This window comes from Apis laboriosa, unplaced genomic scaffold (genome assembly GCF_014066325.1).
Source record: "Apis laboriosa isolate Shangri-la unplaced genomic scaffold, ASM1406632v1 scaffold4_cov146, whole genome shotgun sequence".
Classification (NCBI taxonomy): Eukaryota; Metazoa; Arthropoda; class Insecta; order Hymenoptera; family Apidae; genus Apis; species Apis laboriosa.
Genome location: NW_025223501.1, coordinates 2,367,014 through 2,390,074, shown reverse-complemented (window position 1 = coordinate 2,390,074; position 23,061 = coordinate 2,367,014). Strand labels below are relative to the sequence as shown.

General features: G+C 33.8%; 2 protein-coding genes across 18 annotated transcripts in view; both read right to left on the bottom strand.

Annotated features, from left to right (window-relative positions):
- Window positions 1–1,086: 1,086 nt before the first annotated feature.
- LOC122717050 (protein phosphatase PTC7 homolog) lies at window positions 1,087–3,335 on the bottom strand. The gene is made up of 5 exons (XM_043940735.1): window positions 2,812–3,335; window positions 2,391–2,570; window positions 2,078–2,276; window positions 1,734–1,990; window positions 1,087–1,272 (listed from the first exon to the last, which is right to left on the bottom strand). Exons 1-5 carry the CDS (start codon window positions 3,035–3,037, stop codon window positions 1,223–1,225), a joined length of 912 nt encoding a protein of 303 aa, XP_043796670.1. The 5' UTR covers window positions 3,038–3,335; the 3' UTR covers window positions 1,087–1,222.
- Window positions 3,336–4,402: 1,067 nt separating this feature from the next.
- Window positions 4,403–23,061, bottom strand: part of LOC122717253 (disintegrin and metalloproteinase domain-containing protein 11) — an 80,246-nt gene continuing 61,587 nt past the window's right edge. For 4 of the 17 annotated variants that reach the window (XM_043941130.1, XM_043941129.1, XM_043941131.1 and 1 more), the window contains exons 15-25: window positions 22,582–22,886; window positions 21,234–21,347; window positions 21,072–21,153; window positions 20,750–20,845; window positions 20,496–20,658; window positions 17,554–17,692; window positions 15,609–15,764; window positions 11,104–11,249; window positions 9,780–10,224; window positions 7,798–7,986; window positions 4,403–5,268 (exon numbers count right to left, since the gene is read on the bottom strand). In XM_043941130.1, the coding sequence (XP_043797065.1) occupies window positions 4,614–5,268; window positions 7,798–7,986; window positions 9,780–10,224; window positions 11,104–11,249; window positions 15,609–15,764; window positions 17,554–17,692; window positions 20,496–20,658; window positions 20,750–20,845; window positions 21,072–21,153; window positions 21,234–21,347; window positions 22,582–22,886 (2,490 nt within the window). In that variant the 3' untranslated portion in view covers window positions 4,403–4,613. Of the gene's footprint in view, window positions 5,269–6,350; window positions 6,438–7,797; window positions 8,342–9,779; window positions 10,225–11,103; window positions 11,250–15,608; window positions 15,765–17,553; window positions 17,693–18,984; window positions 19,088–20,495; window positions 20,659–20,749; window positions 20,846–21,071; window positions 21,154–21,233; window positions 21,348–22,581; window positions 22,887–23,061 lie in introns of those variants that run through there. The other 13 variants (XM_043941135.1, XM_043941136.1, XM_043941137.1 and 10 more) reach the window with 11 other exon arrangements.

The following is a 23,061-nucleotide window of genomic DNA, read 5'->3' as shown; positions in this document are numbered from 1 at the left end:
TTTTTAAGGGCATTTTAAAAATAATGTTACAAGATATACAGTGTTATTATATAATTTCATAATCAGAGAAGATTTAAGCATGAAATGATATTTTTTTTCTTTATGAATATGAATGAAAAAGATATTAATAAATTATAAAATATTAGACTACATAGTTTGTAGATGAATGTATTTTTTTTCTTTTTTTTTTATAGTAAAATAATTATTATTATTAATTGCTTAGTTTGATATGTCATGTTACATGTTACACTGTGATGTATTCATATTATCTATCAAATGATTGCATTCTAATATAAAATAAATTTGTCAAATTTATTGTGACAAATTGTATGTCGGCAAAAAGCCAAAGTGTTATAAAGAATTTTCACTTGAACGATTATGTATGACTTACTAGATAATAGTTAAAACTGTGAGAGATTTTTGAGTGTAATTTGCATCTTTTTGGAAAATCGGCACGATATATATTGATAAAATTGATGTCATTATTTGTAAAATATAACTTATATAAGTTTTTGGTAATAGTTTTCATATATTCCAAAAAAAACGCAGTTAATATACTAAAGACTAACAATTTTAACTGCAAGAATTCAGGCAATGAAAGCCTTGGAAATTTAACTAGATAATAGCTCTTTTGTAAATATTAGGTAAAAATGTTATTTATATGACCATTACGATTAAATAAAATGGTTCAATTTAGTTTGAAATTATTATTATATAAATTAGTCTATATATAGTGGTTTACAAATGGTTGAATGCATTTAATTTTAATTAAACTTTGAATACATTTATTTTTACATGATTCATTTGAAATTTACTATAATTTTTTGAATATTTTTAATCCTACAAAATAATAATTAGTTTTTATTTATGATACATTACAGCGTTTCATTATTATGTGCCATATGTATTATTATTATCAGTAAAAAATTACAAAATTTTTGTAATTATTTGTTTATATATATTTAAACAAATCTATATGTTTATATACAAATTTTTGCTAGTCAAAAAGAATTTAATTATTAATATTCTTTTTTAAAGCAACTTTCTTTTATGGTGGATATAGAAAAGACTAACTGAAATGGAAGATGATTTACAAAACCATTTATTTAGATTTAAATAATAAATGATTATCATAACGGGATATAATGATGTATAACTAGTTACATATACGCAATGACATGGACTATAATACAATGATCAAGACTCTATTGTACATACTTTATTATATTGCCACCGTTGCTAAAAGCACTGTAATGTCATCTGGTTTACCACCTAAAAAATATAAGAGACATTGTATATATAGATACTAATCTTTGAATTAGTCTCGATTATTCTAAAATAAATAACAGAAGTATCTTTGTTTAAAAAATTACTAAAATAAGATTAAATAAGATTTGTTTCAATTAAGAGATAGTTACTTGTTTGTTTAGAAAAATTAGGAAGAAAAAAAAAGGGAAAGGAAAAACAACATATTTGTACAAATTTTTTATTCTAGATATAAGAATTAGAAATTAATTAAAAAAAAAAATATAGAACAAAAATTAATTTACTATAAAATTATTACCAAAGTAAAAGAGATACATACATACATAAGCTATAAAAAATTGTGAAATGTATCATATGAATAAATTGATTATATTTTTTATTAAAATTTATGTACACTATAAATATGTACTTGATATTAATTCTGAAATAATTCTATATAATAGTTAAAGAATAATATAATTACATACCTATAGTATCAATTCCATTCTCTCTAGCACTTTGGGCAAATGGAGACATAAATGCGCCATCAAAAGCTAAACTACGAGCCATCCAAGCTATCGAATTGGCAACTCCTTGTATCTTAGTAGGATCTCTTTCTCCTTGAACTTTACGCATTTCAGTGATAAGTAATTGATCAGGCACATTATCAAATACCCCATCTGTTGCTAAAAGAATTACATCACCATCTTCAACTCCAAAACTTGAAGTATCTGCAGATTCTGGACTAGATATAAAACACAAATATAAAGGTACATTAAGAAAATGCTGTATTAAATATAAATTTGCAATATATTTTTATATAGTCTAATACCTGTCACTAAGCACCAGACCAGAATGTCCTGGAGGTGGAAGAGACAATTGAAATGGAGTATTAAAGTAGTGTTGTTGTTCGGAAGAACGATGAACTACTTCTCCTTTTCTTACAACTACAAAACCACTATCACCTATATTAGCTGCATAAATGCTACTTGTCTCTTTATTGAGAACTATGACACATGCAGTACTGCTACCTGGAATATTATCATATAACTGCATTAATGAATTTTTATTTTACTTTTTTTTTTAAGTATAAAGTTTAATCTAAAATGTTAGAAAAGATTATAAAACATAAGTTATATTAATACCTAATATGGGTTGTTTATTTTCTAATAATTCATAGTAACTACGTGCTAATAAACCAGCTGGTTCAGAAGGTGTGAACCTGCCCATAGAGACCAGTCTTTCACAAGTTCTCATTAAGAAACTAGAAAATTCTCCTGGATCGATTCCATAATGCCTCCATCCACCTACACCATCTGCTACACCTAAAAGATCCAAAGAATTGTCAAATTCTTAGAATTATCAAACATTAGACTTATTTGAATATATTTATATATATTATTATTAATCAATAATATAAAAAGATTTCTAATAGAAAATTATCATTGATAAGTGAAATAAAAATGTATAATACAAAATTTATACGAATCTCATAAAATCAGTTATATGTAAATATAAGATAATGAACTTGATTATTTCTTGATAGTTTCAACAAATTAATATTACCTATTACTTCAACAGTTTTGAATTTGGCACTAAACCATGCATCATCACCGAACTGTCCCTTACGTATACGTCCTCGTGCAAAATCTTTTGGAAAACCACACACAGCTGAAATGAAAGATGCTTCGCGACGTTTATTCACATTGGGATCGGCGCAAGCTGTATAATTTGATATGCCATTCCATATCGCCCGAGACAGCAATCTCCCGGTCCAATAAATGGACTGCATCGTACGATGAGGCTCAAACTTTTGTGACGCACATCTTTAATAACTAAACGACGAATCTGCATGAATCGTGCAGTCAATTCACAAGCGTATCGGTGGCATGTTTTGTTGTTTTCGTTGGAAGTGCATATAACATCGATCAAATTTATCAACTATTCTCTTTATTGCACTGAGTATCGACCACACTGTTCTCGAATTCCAATCTATGCTTAAAGAAACAAAGATCGGTAACCACGATTCCAACTGAAACTATCCTCTGCTACCATGTAATCCGAGAAAGTATCTACTAGTGCTACTAACTAATCAAGTTGAACACCGTTAATATTGCACCTACATAACTATATACATATCTTGCATCTGACTGACTTCAGATTTATTGGTGGAGAGGATTTTCATAATTAAAGAATTTATTTTTGTCATTAAAGATTGTTAATGAATAAAAGTATAATAAAGACTATCAATAATTTTTAAAAATTTCATATAAAATAATAAAGCTCTAATAAATAATATATTTATAAATAAGATAAGAATATAATTTTCATTTCTATTCTGTTGGTATCATGTTTAAGGATTGAATTAAAAATATATTATTATTATTATTTTTATTAATGAAAATAATCTTGTTAACATTACATAAATTAATATAAAATTTAAAACTTATATCATAATCGATATATAGAAAAATCGAATTATAGAAAAGACCTTGAAGTTGGTTATATAAATCGAAGAACATAATCTGCGATTCTCGAATGGATCTCGAAAATTTGAAAGTTTTATATATGGAGTCAGCATGTTCGCGAATGATGCTTAATAAAAGTGAAATTTCTGGAAAATTTTTTTTGAATTAAAATTTTGATTGTAAAAATCTGCAGTTTCATAGTTTGTAAGAAAATTGTAAATAAGAATAATGGAACAATAATCCATGAGTATCTATTTATTTTTTACTTTTTATATAAATTATATATTTTTGAAGGAATTTGGATTTTTTAATTCTAAAAGAAAGAAAATAGGAATGAAGATATATATTGTTTTATACATCTTATACTTTTTTATATATATAAATATTTTTACTAAATAAAATAATAAAATTTGAGATACAAAAAAGATTGAGATACAAGAAAGATTGTCAATTTATAAAAAAAATAAAATTCAATTTAGAATAGATATTAGATATAAATATATTTTATATATATATATTTGATATTAGATATATTAAATTCTGAATATAGTATGTATTCTTTTTAAATAATTTTCATATTTTTTCAGATAATGCACAAATAAAAAACCAACATTTCAAATAATTGAAATAAAAATTGTTCAAAATTTTAGGAAGAGGATATATTGAATAATAGCAACATGTTTCTTCGAGTAAATCGCTTTACTAATGTTTATTAATAAACATTTCATATAGATTATTTTAATTCATATAATTTAATACCTGTTTGACGTTGTTTTTGTTGTTGTTGATGTTGCGATCAATAGTTTATCGTTATTTACACTATTCAGTATAAAATGCGAGTTCAAGATTAAATCACACCACTATGTTTTATGGACACTATCTGTCATCGATTAATAATTATCAATGCTTGTACTCAGGAAAATGCGAAGGGGGCAGTAGGGCAGTATTTTCGTTATCACTAGTGTTGTTGGTATTTAATTCTTTAGGGGAACCATTATTTATGTTACAATCTAGACTAAAATTATCGTCTAGTGGGCATTTGTTAATATTAGGCAAGTGATTAACATCGATTCCACGAACGTCGGGGAGCTTTTGTTGGTGGGATTGAGCATTTTCAGTCTCGTCGTTTTCGAGACCGTTATCAGTATAGGGTGGGGATGGATAATAGCCGCGCTGCTGTATTGGCAGTTGTTCCACCGGCAGTTGGTGTTGTTGTTGTTGTTGTTGTTGTTGTTGTTGTTGTTGCTGTTGTTGCTGCTGCTGCTGCTGCTGTTGTTGTTGTTGTTGTTGACGTTGATGTTGCTGTTGTGACGACGGCTGCGGCTGCTGCTGCTGCTGAGGCTGCGACTGCTGCGCGTGATGGTGGCAATGATGCTGTTGCTGCGGTTGTTGACGATGTTCTCGAGAATGATGCAGTTGCAGCAACTGCACCGTGCTACCAGTCATTGCAGGTGGCGGCGGTGGCGGCGGCGGCGGCGGCTGCTGTGGTGGCCGGTGTTGCACTCCGTCCTCACTAGTCCGTCGGGCTAGTTGTTGAGCTTGAATAAATGCATCACTAGAAAATAACAAGATTACACGAGCCCATTGGATCTATTCCACGACCACTAATGCTGCAAACACACGCCGCGGTACGCGCTGGTTACACCTTTCGATAAGCTCCTAATCGTCAATTCTCCTTCCCCATCCTTACACTTACCTTTCGATTTTTTTTTGTTCTTTATACACGCTTTTTTACATGAATCTATAGGGTGGACCATGTGACATGTCTATTTCAGTTATTTTCGATATTAATAAAATCGAAAACTTTTTTTTATTACAGATAATATTTACAATTTTAAAAAGTGTGTAATCCAATATATTTATAATTCTATTTTTTCTTTGTTTTTTTTTTTTTAAATTGTTAAGATTATTTTCAATATTATTTCTATTCGAATTTTATAATTTTTCTGTTTTTTTTTTAAATTATTAAAATTATTTTTAATTTATTTGTATCAGAATTTGTCTTGATAAATATTTTTTTCAAAAAACAAATAAAAAACTTTAAGAAGAGAAAATCATAAATATATAGAAAAAAAAAATTCAAAAAAAACTATTTTGAGATCTTTTGAAAATCGTATTCTTTATGACAAAAGAAAGTTTTAAATAATAACGAAAATAATATAGATTATGTCCAGGTAACCAACCCTATATATACCGAGCAATCTATGCACACGTTTTTATCAATTTAACCATCAAATACATATTATTTTTGAGAAAGAATAAGGCGTGCATATAAGCACCCATGTGTTACGTATATAGAAAGCTTTTTAACCATTGCGCACGTGCGAAGCCTTGCAATTGCGGCCTACGAACGATATTGAAAGTACAACATATGTATATTACAATTTTGTTCTTTTATCGTACGATTAAAGCGATGATTAATAAAAAAAGAATTCAGATAAGGATAAGTGCGGAATTCTAGCACTTTTTAAATTATGTTTCAAGTATAATATATATATATTTATTTTGCTTAAAAATTCATACCGAAAAAAGAAAAGAATTGTTTGTTTGCATTTGAAATCGAGAAGTTTCAGACATCGCGTAACTCGCAAGTTTCCACTATCGCTTTTGCCATGGATATATGCTATAAATGCTTACAAAGTTTCTGGCCATTCTGAGCTTAGAAAGAGAAGTAACATCGCGTCTTGTAGATGGCAGCACATTCATAGCGCATTGCACAAGCAACTAAAACAATAAAATTAGCATGCGAAAGTTGGTGTGTAGAATTTTGTCAGAACGTTTCCTCTTTTCTTCTGTCTTCTGTGGAAACTCGAAGCAATGACGTTGTACGATTTTTATAAAATTGACAAAATCGATAGAATTATAATATCGATTCGTAATTCTGCAATTTAGCGAATTTTTTCAATTTTGACTGTTTGACAATTTGATTTTTTGAAACTCTATTTTATCACTGGGAAAAAAAATTTGGAAGAAAAAGTATTTTTTGAAAAAGTATTCAATATAAAATAAATTTACAAATTTCTAGCGCAAATTAATTATGTTTTATTCGTTTTCAAAGAAGTTTAATCCTTAAAATAATTTCTTCCATTGTTTTTGATAAATAGTTTAAAAAATGGTTTGATTAAAAAAAATAATCTCGTACTAATCCAGAAGAAAATACATCGAAAGATTTATTTTTCATAAGTTTCTATTTTAATTCACCAATTATAATAATCTTTTTTAAATAATAAAATAAAAATTTGTTTCAAATCACAGACAAATAGTCAAAATTGATGTTTACGATCGTGTTATTCGAAGATTCGGTTAAAAACGGACTTGCAAAATCTTGTTAGATGTGAAAGACCGATTATGCCGAGTCTATTTATATTCCGTTTCGACTTTCAGAAATATATTTCGACATTTGGGATAACATGGATGGATGGATGTTTTGAAACGATTTCAGTCGATTAAATAAACCCATCGAGTATACCCATCGAGTAATTTGCTCCTAAAGCGTACTATCGCTTGGGCATGCACCAATCCTTATCTGAATGTGCGTTCATTATAGTGATGGGAATTATACGATCACTATATCTATATTACATATATACGGGAATATGCTCTATTTATATATATAATATATATAATAAATTATATATATTATATATATAATTTATAATTATTATTATATATATAATAAATATGTATTATACTCGGAAGATTCTTGGAAATTTCGATTCCCAACACTAATCGCGGAACGCGATATTGCAGTGTTTTTCAACCTTTTCCGAGTTACGATCCCCTTTTATGATGTACAAATAACCCTCCCTTTAATTAAGAATAAAAAAAATTTTGAACGATCGAGTGGTACTTATTCTTAAATAATATGAAATATCGATAAAAATTAAATAAATTAAATACGTAATGACGTTATAGCGGTGCTTGGAAAACAATTGACTGAAGGGGATCGCGACCCATACGGGTTGGGAACCACTGGCGTAGAGGAACTTTCTCGTAGGATTGCGAGGGATATTTGCACAGTAGTCTTCGTACCGAACGTCAATCTACCAAGCCCGTCGTTTCGTATTGAAAGAATCTGCGATACCTTTCACTATCGGGCGTTTCACCCCTAGTATTTGAGCCTCTGTCAGGGTCGGCAGTTGCATAGATACCCTCCTCCTTGTACATTTGATGGGAGTGTTGAGTGTGCTGATGGGTCCCGTAAGGACTTCGAGACGATGGTTGACAATATCTACCGTAGGTATCGTCACGGCCGCGGCTACATCTTCTGCTTCTACGTAGGAAATCGAATCAGTTCCTTAAGAAGTATTAAATATTTCTTTTCTTTCTTTCTTTCTTTCTTTCTTTCTTTGTTTCTTTCTTTCTCTCTTTTTTTTATCGTGTTTCTTTTTTTCCCTGTTTCCATCCGCGTAGATTAGATTTTCGTGCAACGAACGAAAACGAATCGAGAAACGAATATCCCAAATAATGTAGTAGCAAGTTTCAAGATGGACACGGTATAAACAGACTCTGCATGTGAAACTTATGGAAGATGCAAGTCAACTCGCTTACACTTTTCTTTCTTTCTTTCTTTCTTTTTTTTTTTTTTTTTTTTTTTTTACCAATTATCCGTGTGATCGCGCGTTCGCCTGTAACGTATATAATTCTACGCTAATTCTACTGTATTCATACACGTATTATGATATCTGTTAGCTGTAATATATGTATATATATATATATATGCGCAAAGTTAGGAAGCAAAAGATACAAAAATGTAGAGTAAATAATTTATAAATGCATGTCCATAATTGAATTGAGGTTGAGTCTGGATACTAAAATGAGTTCAAATGAATCATATCTTTTACAAAGTATTGATTTGTAAGCGTAAAAGAATTATACAAGAAAAAAAAATGTATCGAATCGAGGAAAAAATCAAAAAATCTTTTATTCATACGATATATTTTAATTAATTTTAGCGTAATTTCAAACATGTAAATAATAAATTGGACGTGCATTTATGAGCATTGTGTGTGTATTGGCGAGAAAAAGTAAGCAACGACGCACTGATAAGAGTAGTAGTAACAGATGCGATGGTGAGATAGAGAGAGAGAGAGAGAGAGAGTGAGTTGTGAGGTGCCAGCGTGTGAGTTTTGTCTGATTCAGTACGTTCAGAACGAATAAGATAAACGAGAGAAATAGCTCTGTAGATTTATCTTGCAATTTTGAATGTGTCGTGTCGCTTTTAGAGATGACAGCCAATCAGAAAATTTGTTTCTTCAGACAATTTGTTCAAATTCAGGAAAATCAATCAATGCGCATATATAGTCATTCCCGAAAATATATTCGATTTAATTTATATCATCAAATTAAAATAACAAACTTTTTAAAGTATAAGATCCCTTCCAAATCTTAACAAACAACGGATATTAAAGAAAAATAACGGAATCGTCTAATAAAAGACAGAAATGTGTTATTCCTCGAATTTCACAAACTAGTCGAATATTCTTATGATGAATCTATTGACGTATTATCTTGTGGATTTTGATGATTTTCAAATATGCTATAGAGGACAAAATTTTAAATAACTTTTTCCTATGCATAATCGATAATTGATTTTTAATTTTCGAAACTTTTGCAAGAAATGTTTGCTACTACTACATTAAAATTTAAATATATCTATCGAGAGTTTAGACATTTCAAAATGCGAAAATAGAATATAAAACAATGATAACAGCATTTTTTTTTGCAAAAGTTTTAAAAATTAAATATCAACCATCTTTAAATACGATAAAAAATTATTCAAAATTCTTCTATATACATAACGCATTTAAAAATCATCAAAATTCGCAAAGGCATCGTCGATAGATCGATTATTTTTGCAACATAAAAGTTCACCGTTTAAGAATTCACGAATTATACAAATTTGAAGGAAACGATCGTTAAATCGAATTTTGTAACTCGCTTTATCGAGAGAAGCTTTGCCAAAGAACGATAATGAGATCGAGAAATGGTAACAAGCGACGCGAACGTCGAATATGAACGTGAAGCAATGGCGAAGCTTGTTATTTTTCGCTTATCAGTTCTTACCCTTGGGAAGACTCGCTACAAACGGACGAATCTTTTCTGTAGGGACGATCTGCCTCGCTCTCGGACATCCTCATGTCCTCGGATCCGCTTGGACTTCTGTTACGCGCCGAGTGCCGTTCCAGCTGTTTGATCAAATCCTCCAGATTTCGTATACGAATCACACCGCAAGACGGCACGTATTCCTCGTACTCCTCCTCCGCTTGGCTGTCGATATGCTTTATGATGTCTTTGCGATACGAATCCGTGGGATAACATTCTGGCAGAGGTTCCGTTAATAATTCGGTCAGAGGTTCCGTCAAGGCCTCGTCGTCCATTGGAGCGGATGTTGTTCCAGATGTCTCGCGTTGATTCGCGGCCATCCTCAACGCCTCGATAATATGCTCGTGGTAACCGTTCAGTTGATCCAAAGTGCGTTCCACGCTGGCTACCGCCCCTCCTCCCATACCTGGTTTAATTAATCATTGTTCCAATTAACGATCGATATTTTTGCGCTCTTTGTCTAAGATGTATCTGAGGTTAAATACGTGTGTAAGTATGGTCGATGCAAGTAGCTCGATTTTTTCTTTTTTACACGGTGATCCTGAATAAAATCGATTTTGTGCTCGATCGATAAATCAGGCTTTCTCGCCGCTAGTCACTTTGCGATTTGATAAAAAGTTTTTATATTAGATGTCGTCATTTGAATATTTATGATGGAGAGATTTAGAGAGATGGAGAAATTTTGTATTTTTTTTTTCGATTCTTTTTTTTGTAACGATAGCAAAAAATTTTGGAAGATTTGACAGATACGATTTACTCAATCGATAAATTAGCATTTCTCGATTCTTTGTCATTCGACATGTACACGATAAATTAAATGTTCACAATGAAAAAATTTTGCAATATTTGAGGTTAAAGTCGATTTTGATCTATAGATTGGTTTTTTTATTCCAACATATTAGTTTGTAACGATAGGGCGAAATTTTGGAAGATTTGATAAAAATAATTTTGTACTCGATCGATAAATTTTTCTCTTTTTATCACATGATCGAATAAATTTATATTGGTATCGCGATCTAAATGTTTATAACGAAAGAAATTTGATAGATTAAAATTACTATATTATACATAAAAAATAGAATTATTCATAATAGATTGAGAAATACTAAATCAATTTCTTTTTACAATTTCATTGACAAAAATATTCAGTTGCATTAATCGATTAGATTCAGAATCCTAGAAATTAATTCTAGAAATAAGCGAGAAATTCGAGCTCGTTGCATTCCCCTTTACGAGTGAGTTATTGCCCCACTTATTCGTATAGGTTCATCAACCATTACAATACCATAACCACCGTGTTTCTTTAAAATTCCTTTCTCGGGCAACTTTGTGAGGTTGTTCGGCAAATCGATGAAAGAGACAACCTCGTCCGCTCCTGTATCTCCATCTTCCTCGCTCATACCTGGCCTCTTCACCTGCGACTTATGCTCCCTGAAAATTTCAATGTAAAACAACATTTGGTCTCCCTGTCAAACCTGATAAATCCAATTTGATTTAATTCATAGACGAAACGTTCAAAAGATATCCCTTTTTCCTTACTTATCGATCGAGTCAATCGTCAATCTCTTATCGCGATACCATCACCTTTGAACGTTAAGCCTTTGCCATAATTGATCATATTATACGTTGCACGTTTTGCCTTTGTAAAAATACCCATTTTTTTTTTTTTTTTTTTCCCTCGTACTCGGGAAAGGCTCTCTTTAAACCGGTACAGTCTCGTAGTTATAGTCACGTTCGTGTTCGTGCCTCATTTCCAATCGAAATTATCAATTAAAACGTGACACGAACGCGAACACGACAATAGTTCGTATCTTTTCCTTTGACTCTGGTTAAACGCGGAGAATTTTGATAAGATGCACACGTGTTTTTCTTTCTTTTTTTTTTCATGAATTCGTGCGCTTTAAAGATCGCGATGTAATAATTTCATGGTGATTCATCGAATCCAAACATGCTCGATCGTTGAGTATATATAATTAGCAAGTGAACAACGATATATTGGAATTTTATGTTTGATCCTTTGCTTGCAAAATATATGATAGTATTTCTCTTTTCTTTTCTTTTTTTTTTTTTTTCTTTTTTTTCGAAACAATTAAACAGCTGCAATCGGGGTTTTTCTACGGATGCGTGTGCTGTAAGTAGCATACGAGGCATGCTTGATAAATCCTTCATTATATCGTTTATAAAGTGATATAATACGTATTCGTTCTAATCATGAGATCCGATGATTGGTGCGGCGCATTCGAAAGGAAAAACATGCAGTGCCAAGGTGAGAAGATGTGGCGTGTAAAATATTTTATGCATGCAATTTAATTTCTTCTACTTGGACTATAGCGTGCGTGTCGAAATGATAGAGTACGATGAATCAGATTTGCTGAAATCAGAAGCGTGTTGCAGCGTGTGGGCGTATGTGCGATGTACGCGCGTGAAAATTAATAATCACGTTCGACTTTCGATTAGATTTTTGCAAGTATAAACAAGAATCTGAAAAATATAAAACTTAACTTGCAGAAAATGAATTAGTCTGATAATTCCTATGTTGAATGGATGGGTGAACGTATATATGGGATTGTAAAATTGTGCGAGATTATTTTGTGATTCAGAAATATTTGAACTTCGGAATAGATCGGAATAATTCAGAAGAAATCGGGTGAAATCTCGATTTTCGCAAAATATTTGAGATATAAGCACGAGTTGATTTCGGATTAGTTCGGCATTAATCGGGTATGATCGGCTCGAGAGCCCGAAATCCAATTAATAAGGTGTTTAGCCGATTACGAACGATTATTGCCGAAGTGATCCGAAATCTATAGAAGGTATATGAATATATATCGAGATTTTTCCCGATCTCATCCGAATTTTTCCGATCCGTTCCGAATCTATTAGAAATGTCGTTTGAATGAAATCGAAAGATGTCCACTCTGTTGTAAAAAAAAATTTGGGCCAAATGCATCGTGCCGTTATGCAATATTATCTTGAACATTTTCATTTTTTTCAACTGAAAATCCACAGAAGAAGGGAGAACGAAAAAATATTTAGCGACAAACGAAAGGATTATTCCTTCATCGTCTCTTTGTGTTTGCTTTTATAACAATTGTACAAAATGTATCGCTACTGCTGCATTCCTAAAAATCAGTGCAGTTACACAATGTTCACAAATTGACTTTACGTAGGTAAAAATGTGTCTTATCACAGTGTATATTTGCACGCATGTGTACATATGTGTGTAATGTGTGTAAATTTATCGCTGCACGGAAGAACAAGATATCCAAATAAGCGAAACGCCCGTAAGTGATAATCTTTCTTCCATGCTGATACGACAACATTCGTGACTCATTCCACGAGCGGAGAGCATCTCTGACCGCTTCGACAAAGTGTGAAAACAAGGCAGGACAGCTTTTCCAAATTTACAAACGTCTCGATTAATTTCTTCTTAACGATTCTCGAATCGAATTCGATGCAGACGAGTTACATCGCTAGGAGATCTCAATGAGGTAACAATTTCACGTGATTTGGCAAGTTTATCATTTTCCAATGATGCAATACACGCAATATTTTAATAATCACAACTTTACAACGTACTTCTTGCTTCTTATACATCACATAGCCAATAGATTTTTCGATCGATATCGCGAGTGCTTAGTTTAAAATTATATTTTAAAGTATTCGAAAAATTGAGACGCGTTCCCCATCCAAGATTTTTCGAATCGATTTTTTCGAAGATTGGCTGGCCTGCCCCGCTTGGAACTATTGTTGTGTTCGAGTCTTGAGATCATCGATCAACTATAATGGTGACATAACGGCGAGACACATGAGACTTACTTGACTCTTGGCCCGTCTGCGGTGGCGACGTTATTCGGGGGTCGAAACACCACGCGCTGGGTCTCGCCGCGGCTAGAAATATACTAATATAGGCATGCCGCGGGTATTTCACCACGAGTTTAACCCCTTGTGGTCGGATTCCACGCGATGAAATTTTGCCTGGCCGAACGAGCGTATTCCTCGTTTCCATTAATACGTGTACAAGAAGAGAAGCTCTAATAGTAGATAAAAATAGGATCGGATCACGCGTATTGTTGGATATAGTATTTCACGAATTATAAGCGTAAGTTTAAGAGAAGGAAGAAAGATATAACTATTGATTTCTCAAAAATTATCCACGACCACAAAGGGTTAACCTTTCAACCGATGACGTGAGCGATTAATATTTTCGATATTTGAAAAATCTATCCCATTTATTTAATTATCTTTTTATTACGTAATTTTATTTCTCTCACTTTAATGTTCGTCAATATCAGTAGAAAATAAAATTACAATTCGATGCAGATTTTGTTCCCGCGAATTCTTCAAAAATGATAAACTAATTCTTGACTATCTTCTTTTTTATTAATTCTTTACTATTGAATTAAACAATATAAGATAGAATTGAGAAAAGAATATTCGGTATCTATCCTTAATCCTTTCACGTCACTGGTTGAAGGTTAAAGGTGTCTAGCAAACGCGCAGTGGACGGTGTCGGTATTCTCAGATTCTCTTATCTCGTCGACGAGTCGTCTTCCTCTTTTTCTCTCGAATAATACGACACAGTGCACAGATAGCAAAAATACATAGAAGATACGAGAATGATGAAAAGAATCGCTCGAGTATTTCTTTCCTTATCAATAATTTTTAAAATTTTCTTCGAGCTATAATATTGGAGGAATTTTTTTTTTTTTTTCAAGAAAAAGATCGAACGACGAGGGAAGATGGCTCGTCACGAGAATTACGCATATCGTTACCGTTATAAATTCGGTGAGCCAGGATGAAACGAAAAGATTCGAAATTGTACGATTATTATTATTATTTTTTTTTTTCAGATACAAAAAAATCGATATTCCAAGATTTTACAATTCTTAAATATTTCGTTTCACCCCAAGCAGTCGTCATCGTCGTCGTGGTCGTCGGTGAATTTGATTTTGAAAAATTTTTTCCACGTATAATAAAAAGCAACGCGGGCTGAAATTCCGTCGAATAAATGAATAATCTTGTTTATGTCGAATGAATGCCGTGTGACATGAATTCGTGTGACGCAAACATCGAATGGAAAACCAATGTATAAAGTATATAGAAGCGAGATGTGTCTTTGGCGATCGTTGATGGATCCTTTTTTCTTTTTTTTTCTTTTTTTTTTTTCAACACTAATTGCAGGGGTCTTCCCTAGATTATCTTTCAAAAAAGCGTATTTCTTTCAACACGTAATAATCCTCATATAATTTTCCATAAACTTTCAACTCAAGTGTCAGCTTAAGGATCATTTCAAGAACCTCGTTTCTCGTTTCCCCTAAAAAAAATATATTCTTAAAAAGAGAAAGAAAAAAAAAACCACTTTCATTACAATTTTTTATACAATTGATGATCCCTTGAGGATAAACAATAATTTCAATTTTTTTTCACTTTTTTCCAATTTCGAAAGTTCACAACGTTCGAAAAAATTGATCTCCTTTCTTTAATTAAGAGGAACCAAGAAACAGGTTTGCAGCTTGCGCTCCAGAGATTTGATGCACAATTTTTCTTTTTTTCTTTTTTTCGTTCGAAAGATCGAAAAATCGCTATATATATATAGATCAGATCGAAAAAAATCTAATATCGCGATGAATCGTATCTAATCTGCGTGTCTAATTAACCGAGGTGGTTAATAGGTGGGGAGGGGAGGAATTGTTTTCTCGAAAAAAAAAAAAAATATAACAGTGTCTAGCCTGATCTGTTGTTTACTTGGAGGGCAGGAGGAGGGAGGAACGAAACGATCGGTCGTACCTGCAATTAGGCATACTGCTGAAAGTGAGGATCTTGTTGTTCACGTTGTCCAGTACGGCGTGTCCCGGGTGATGGTTCCCGGATACGCCGCTGTAACCCCTCTGCGGTGGTTTCTTCACGTACGGCTGGTCGTACTTCTGGACGGTGCTCTTCCTTCTGCGAGAAATTCGCCGATTACGAGGATGCGGGGGGGCCGCGGTCACGGTGAAAGACCGACAGAAAAGAACGATCAAGGAAAGCGCATGCTAAATAAATAATATATATCTACGAGGGAGCGAGGGAGGGAGGGACACGTTCGAGCGAATCTCCATGTTTCGCTCGTCTTTCTTTCCTTTCGCTCGTCCTCGGCTAACTGTGTATAATAAACTTTCTCAAAATTGATCTCGAAATTTTGAACGAAAAGGAATTTTGCAAGTCGACTCCCTTCGAAAAGGTTTAATAATAATCGTGTGAAATATTGCGTGCTCCATAAGAGATACTCTATAGTAATTACATACGTCGGGCTTAAACGTATATATATATATATGAATGTATTCGTTAATTTTCGTTCGTGAAAAATTGAAGAATTAATCAGTTGAATAGAATGACAGAAAAAAAAAATGTCAATTTGTGTAATTTAATTTTTAGTTGTCGATAATTATTAATTAAAATTCTGAGAAAAATATGGCACATATCACACACACATATATATTGTTCGATTTTTTGAATAGAAAGATATACGTTTAATCCGGACATTTTTTACGTCTGAATCATTATAATGAAATGGTGGTTGGCTAGCGAAGCGAGCGCGTCTACGGGAGAGAGAGGGGGGGAAGGAAGGTTTTTTTACAGAGGGAGCGGTGATCGCATGCGTAAGAACAAAAGATAGATAACCAGTCGAATGGTACACCCGCAGCTGGTCTTAGAGCCACTCGTGTGAGATCGTCCTCCGCTGCAGTACCCATCAACTCAAATACTCAAAATCAAACGACAAAGACGTAGAGACGGGCAAAAAAGTGCCTTGAAGAATCGTGAAGCTTGACGCGCGTGCGTTCCATGGGGGTGAAGAGAATATGTTTTTTTTTTTTTTTTTTAGATTTAGTTGGAATTGAATAGATAGTTGAAAATTGTCAAATCATTCTCATCAACGGGATTATTAAACGCGATCACCCTGCTGTAACGCGGGTGCAACCTTTAACCGATACCAACACGGTTCAGATCGGAAATTTTTCTTTGGCAAAGTTAATTTTTCTTTTTTTTTTTTTTATTGTTTCTCGTTAAAAAAAGAAAATAAAAAAATATTGGACCGTTCTAATTAATCGATATCAGTTAACGGTTACGATACACAAAAAGCTTTGAATCATTTGCAGACGAGTAATACACGTCGAGTGAGCCAATTTTTGCGAAAGCGATTCAAATGAACCTGATGATGGTTCGCAGCGACAATCGCTTAAGCAGCTTATACAGCGTAATCGTGGCAACGATCAGTGCATACATACATTTTCGAATGAGCGTATTTAGAGACAATCGCGTGGAGAAACGTTTGAAACGCGATATCTGTTCGTTGCGACGAGTTTGAATTTTCGCGCGGTCGCATAAGCTAGAGATATTGCGACTTATTGCTGCGCGGATAATGCAGAGAGCGCTTTATCGATAGGACAAAGAGATACACAGAAAGAGAAAGAGAAATAGAAAGAGAGAGAGAGAGAAACAATAGAAAAATTATTTAAAAAAAAAAAGAAAAAAAAAGTAGAGAAAATACGAAAAGAACAATATATAAGCGTAAAAGAGAAATAGACAGTAATAGTACGGACTCTAAAAGATATACATGTAAATATATATGTACGACGTATGTAGATCGTAAAAAAAAAATAATAAAAAACACATACATATATATGTGCATATATATACATATATATATACGCATACAAAAGAATTTTCTACGTGTATGTTTCTGCACACTAACCTGAGACAGAGGGAGTAGTTTTTATGTACTACGACTGACCTGTAGCAGAGAGCCATCAGAGCAAATACTATGAAAACACCCCCTACCACCGACATGAGCACACCAACTAAAAATACAGTGTTAGAGCCGTGGTAGTTCTCTGTGACGATCAAACGTTGGTTAGTTACATCGTTAATTATTGCAGTTTTTTGAGACCGTCACGTGTCAAAGAGGTACGTCGGGATACGAGAGATCCAATGATAATAATAATAACAATAATGATAATAATAATAATAATAATAACAACAAAAATCAAGAATCAAGATAATCAAAAACGAGTATACCATTGTTCACGTAGATGCGAGTATATACGGATGGTATATTTTGGTATCCGAGCGTCCCACAGCATGCAGACAGACAGAGATGGCAGTGACAGACAGAAACAGATAAGAAACAAAGAAGCCAGAATCAGCACATATACATAATACATATAGACGTAGTTTGTTATACAAGTACACACCATTGATCGTATCGACGCGATATCCGGATACTTTCGACTCATCACGCCAAAAATATATCGTATACATATATATATATTCCTCGATACGATGGGTGTGAATTATTTTTTTCATTCTATGTGACAACCAATTTTCCCTATTCTCTTTCTTCGCTTCGATCGAGTCTTCGATTATCGACGTTAGAGAGAGAGAGGTTAGATATTCTCGTCGTGTTTAGCGAGTCGAAAGACCCTTTGCCAACTACTTTTCTCAGATTGACATCGACGAAGACACGAATCGGGGAATTCGACGCGATCAAATCGATCCGTTATAGGTATATTAAAGGTTATGTTTATTCTTCAACACAACGATTCTTTCGATCAGAGACCGACGATCCGTAGGGGACGACGTTCGTTTCTTCGCTAATCAGCCTTTCATGCTTTTATAGGGCATACAAGCAGCTGGCACATTGGCGTTGTAGTGGATCGTGTATGAGATATCGCACTCTAAGGGACGAAAATTAATTATATCTCATCTTCTTTCCTTCAACGATATAGGCAGTGTACAGTATATATCTTCATCTTTCGTCCCTTGGTATGCGAGATCATCGAGTGGAAATGTGAGATCCCTCGCTCGTGCAGCATAGTCACGATCTCATCGTGATCATTCAAACGCGCTATGCGAGCACGAGCACATTCAGAGCACACCATCGAAGAGAAACAGTACGATAATATATATATATATATATAAATATATATAATATGTATATTATTTATATATGTATATACATATACGAGTAAAACACATCGATTAAGTAAGGCTAAGATGAGTCAATATTATGAGAGCAATTTGATGGCCGCGTGCGATGCCTCATCATCCAGCTAGCCACGAATTACTTGACAATGACAGGCGTTGGTCGAACCCACTCAAGAATTTTATTTTTTTGCTACTGTACCTGTAGCAAACAGCCATTAGTGCAAAACAAATGAAGACTCCTTTGACCACACCCACCAGGATTAATACCATCGTCCCGGTGCTAAGAGTGTTGTTAGTTGTTTCTGAAATGACCATTACATTTTGTAATCTACCAGTGTGCCAGATCGGTGGATGTTGGATCTCGGTAAAATGGAGATCCTCTTCCATTTTATCTAGCTTTTCTAAGGCAACGCTACGCACAATTTATTCTCTCATGAAAATTATATAAACGTTGTGAGGAGGATCTGCGATCATTCCTGAGAAGAGATTTGCTTCTATGGACACGTAACCCTACGAAAAATTATTCCAACATCGTTCCTGAAACGCAACTGAGGCCAAGGTTATGCAGATTGGAATTTTTTTTCTCCATAGATTTTTAATTGTACATCAAAATGATACTCAATAATTGCTAAACATTTCGTTAATTCTTGTATATGTTTGACTAATCGTCTTTATCTTAATTTCTATAAATTATAATAGGAAGGGAATCATAGCTCAAACTCACAAGACAAAACACTTAATATTCCTTTTTCCTTCCAATGTCTAACTTTTCATTGATCTTCTTTATATTTTAGGACAACAAATAAAATAATCGATTTTTCATTACAAATAATTCTAATAATACCAATCTGCACAAACTTAGTCGAAGAAAGGAGATCAAAAATTATGCATCGCAAGTGAGCTGGATTACAATATCTATCATGTGTAATAATACACAATTTTCCTTGAATTCGATTCAATTGGAGTGTATACACAATTCGTAATCCATTTCACTGAAGGAAAAATAATCTCGAACAATATCCAATGAAGGCTCATCGATAAGGGGTCTTGCTAAAAATCGCCATGTGAGAAACGTGGTTAAAATCGTTGGTTGAGCAATTTTACCTGCAACGTGCGATCATTCTTCTCCCTCTCTCTTCCTCGAGAGAGAGAGAGAGAGGAGTTTCAGTAGATAATCAAAAGTGGATAAGTGTAATCGAGTAAGCTTATCTACCCCGTATTCTGTATATGTACGCATATACATGTATACGTGTCGAATTTTTATGTGCACAGCTGATGGTATGGCCCCAAATAATCAATGGCGGCTAAACGGGATAAGGGACGAGTCTTCGTCTTATCGTGAATTAAACGCACATACAGACGATCGAAAAATGTGAAAGATCTCTTTTTTTTTTTTTTTTTTTGGATCATTAGATACGGTAGAATTTTTGGATATCTTCTAGAATTCTAATCTATCGTCCTTTTTTGGACAAGGAGAAAAAGTTTGTCGATCTCAAATATTCACCGTATCCAGTAATCACTTGCTTATTCGTTTATTCTTATTCTATGATGTTTCTTTATTCCTTCTTAAATAGGTTATAAACTAGAGTTAATAAGAAATTGAAGCTAAAATTCCAGCTAACAATCTCGCTTCAATTTCTCATTCCGCATGTAAATTTCCTTAATAAAATCGATCGATTTCTAACGATTATTTACATAATCGCAACTTACCGTAGGGGGTCTCTTTTTTCACTAATTTAGTATCTGTACCATTTTTACCGGCCGCTTCGGTGCTAGACGTTATCGGTGGATGAGTCGGGATATCCTGCTCTATGGAGCAATCTGGTCCACTCCATCCAAGGTTGCAATAGCAATTGTTCAAATTCGTGCACACCTTTGCGAGAGCAAATATATTTATTTCGTTTCATTTTAAATTTATTTTTATGCTTTTTAATATAATAAAGTTTTCTTAAAGTCTTACTTACTCCATTTCCCGAACACTCGTGATTGTTGTGATTGCTAGGACACCGTTCGTTGCCTATGAGCGGATAAAGGCTCATGCACGTTTGGTTCACGCAAATCTGAAACAAACAAGAGTTAAGCCACGTGTCACGTGCAATAATTTACAAGCTTTCTTCCATCCTACTCGTTCTCGTTTTGACAGAGTTAACATGTAGATCGAAAGCAAACAGCTTTGTTTCCTTTCTATTCCGTGATTTTGCATAATCGGATTAATAACAAGGATGATTACCATAGAATAGAATACCGTATTAACAAGTTTAAGTTTAATACGAAGTTCGGCCTTACCAAGTTGTCTCCGCAGGATGTTCCATCGCGAACCAATCCCATGCCTGGCATTTCGGATCCTTCCACCTTTCCAGTCGTGGATCTTTATGAAAAATGTAAATGTTATTTAGAATATTTGAAGGATAAGGAAAAAAGAAATAAAAAAAAATATAAAGCGCTTACTTGCATTCGTATTCCTCGCCTTTTATCGAGATTATAGTTCTAGAATGATCTATTCCCGTTATCGTTGGCAGTTTTCTACCTTGTTGACACTGTAACGATCCGCAACGAACGTTCCTAGGGAAATTATACAAATGCTTTATAATTTTTCTTAGGATTAATTTTTATGTTGTATTACGTGTTACACGTTTTTTTTATTATCTAAAATTTAAGGAATGATTTTTCGAGCGAAGATAGAACGAAAATTAAAAATAGGATAATTTGTTTTTAGTTTCGTTGTTGAAAAATTTGATTTTATGAAAATTATTGAAAATTAACATATCGTGAATGAAAGATGCGAATCGACGTTTTTCGATTTTCAAAAGATGGAAAGATATGAATCTACGTTTTTTGATTTCCAAGCGTTGGGGACAAAAAACTTGAATCCATGTCTTGTATCCCCACGTCTTTTGATTTTCAACCGTTGGGGATAAAAGACGTAAATCTTCCTGTTTCAATTTCCAAGCGTTGGAGATGAAAGACGTGGATCTATATATTTCGATTTCCAAGCGTTGGGGACAAAGGACGCGAATCTAGATTTTTTGTTTCTCAATCGTTGGGGACAGAAGACGAAAGAATCTACGTCTTTTGATTTCCAAGCATTGGAGATGAAAGAATCTAGGTTTTTTTTGTTTCTTAACTGTTGGGAACGAAAGAATCTACGTCTTTTGATTTCCAAGCTGCGGAAGACGCGAATCGATTCACGTCTTTTGTTTGGCAACTTTTGGGGGACAAAAAACGCGAATCTTTCGATTTCCAAGCGTTGGAAATCATGAATCTTCCTCACAAGATGCTTATGTTCCAACGTCCTTTGTTTAACAATTCTTGGAGGCAGAATCTACACGAATCTACATCTTTCGATTTTGTCAACCATTGAAAAAAGAAGATACGAATTTTCCTCACAACGTGCTTACGTTCCAACGTCTTTTGTTTAACAATTCTTGGAGGCAGAATCTACACGAATCTACATCTTTCGATCTTGTCAACCATTGAAAAAAGAAGATACGAATTTTCTTCACAACGTGCTTACGTTCCAACGTCTTTTGTTTAACAATTCTTAGGGGGCAGGAAACACGAATCTTTTGATTTCCAAGTATTAGAATCAGTAAACGTGAATCTATCCTTTCCAAGCCATTCCTTACATTCCAACGTCTTTTGTTTACCAAACTCTTGGGATCAGAAAACGTGAATATCTACCTCTTCCAAACATGAAAAAAGAAAAAAAAAGTAAAATTACAACCATGCCAAAACTGTTCATCCACGATACATCAAAAATCAAATTAAAAACGCATATATCATTACTCTATCTTACTCTAGCTCGCATTTGATGTAATGACCGGAGGAGTCAGTGCCACAGTGTCCGCTCAGCGATCCCTTGGAATTGAATTGCTCGAAGCACTGTTGGTCCGCGGCAACGCCACCGTATCCCCATATCTGCTCGCATTGAAGATTCAACGCCGGGCAGACACCGTTATAACAATATCCATCGTTGTTGGAGCAAGGATTTCCGTTCTTCTTGTAGACGTCCGTCGGGCATTGGCCGGTCTCGCCTGTGCACACTTCCGGAAGATCGCATTCGTTGGTCGATTCCCGGCACACGACGCCACGCGCGAGCAGCTGCATTTTCAAAATCGCTCGAGATTAGATCTCAGCCGAGGTTCGAGCAGTCCAAAGCAGTGATTCCGTAGTGTAGAGAAGAGAGAAAGAGATCTTGATCTCCCTATCTATTTACCCTCCTCGAGCCTCTACACACCTTCTGTCCGCTTCCATTTATCGACGCGTTTATTGTACT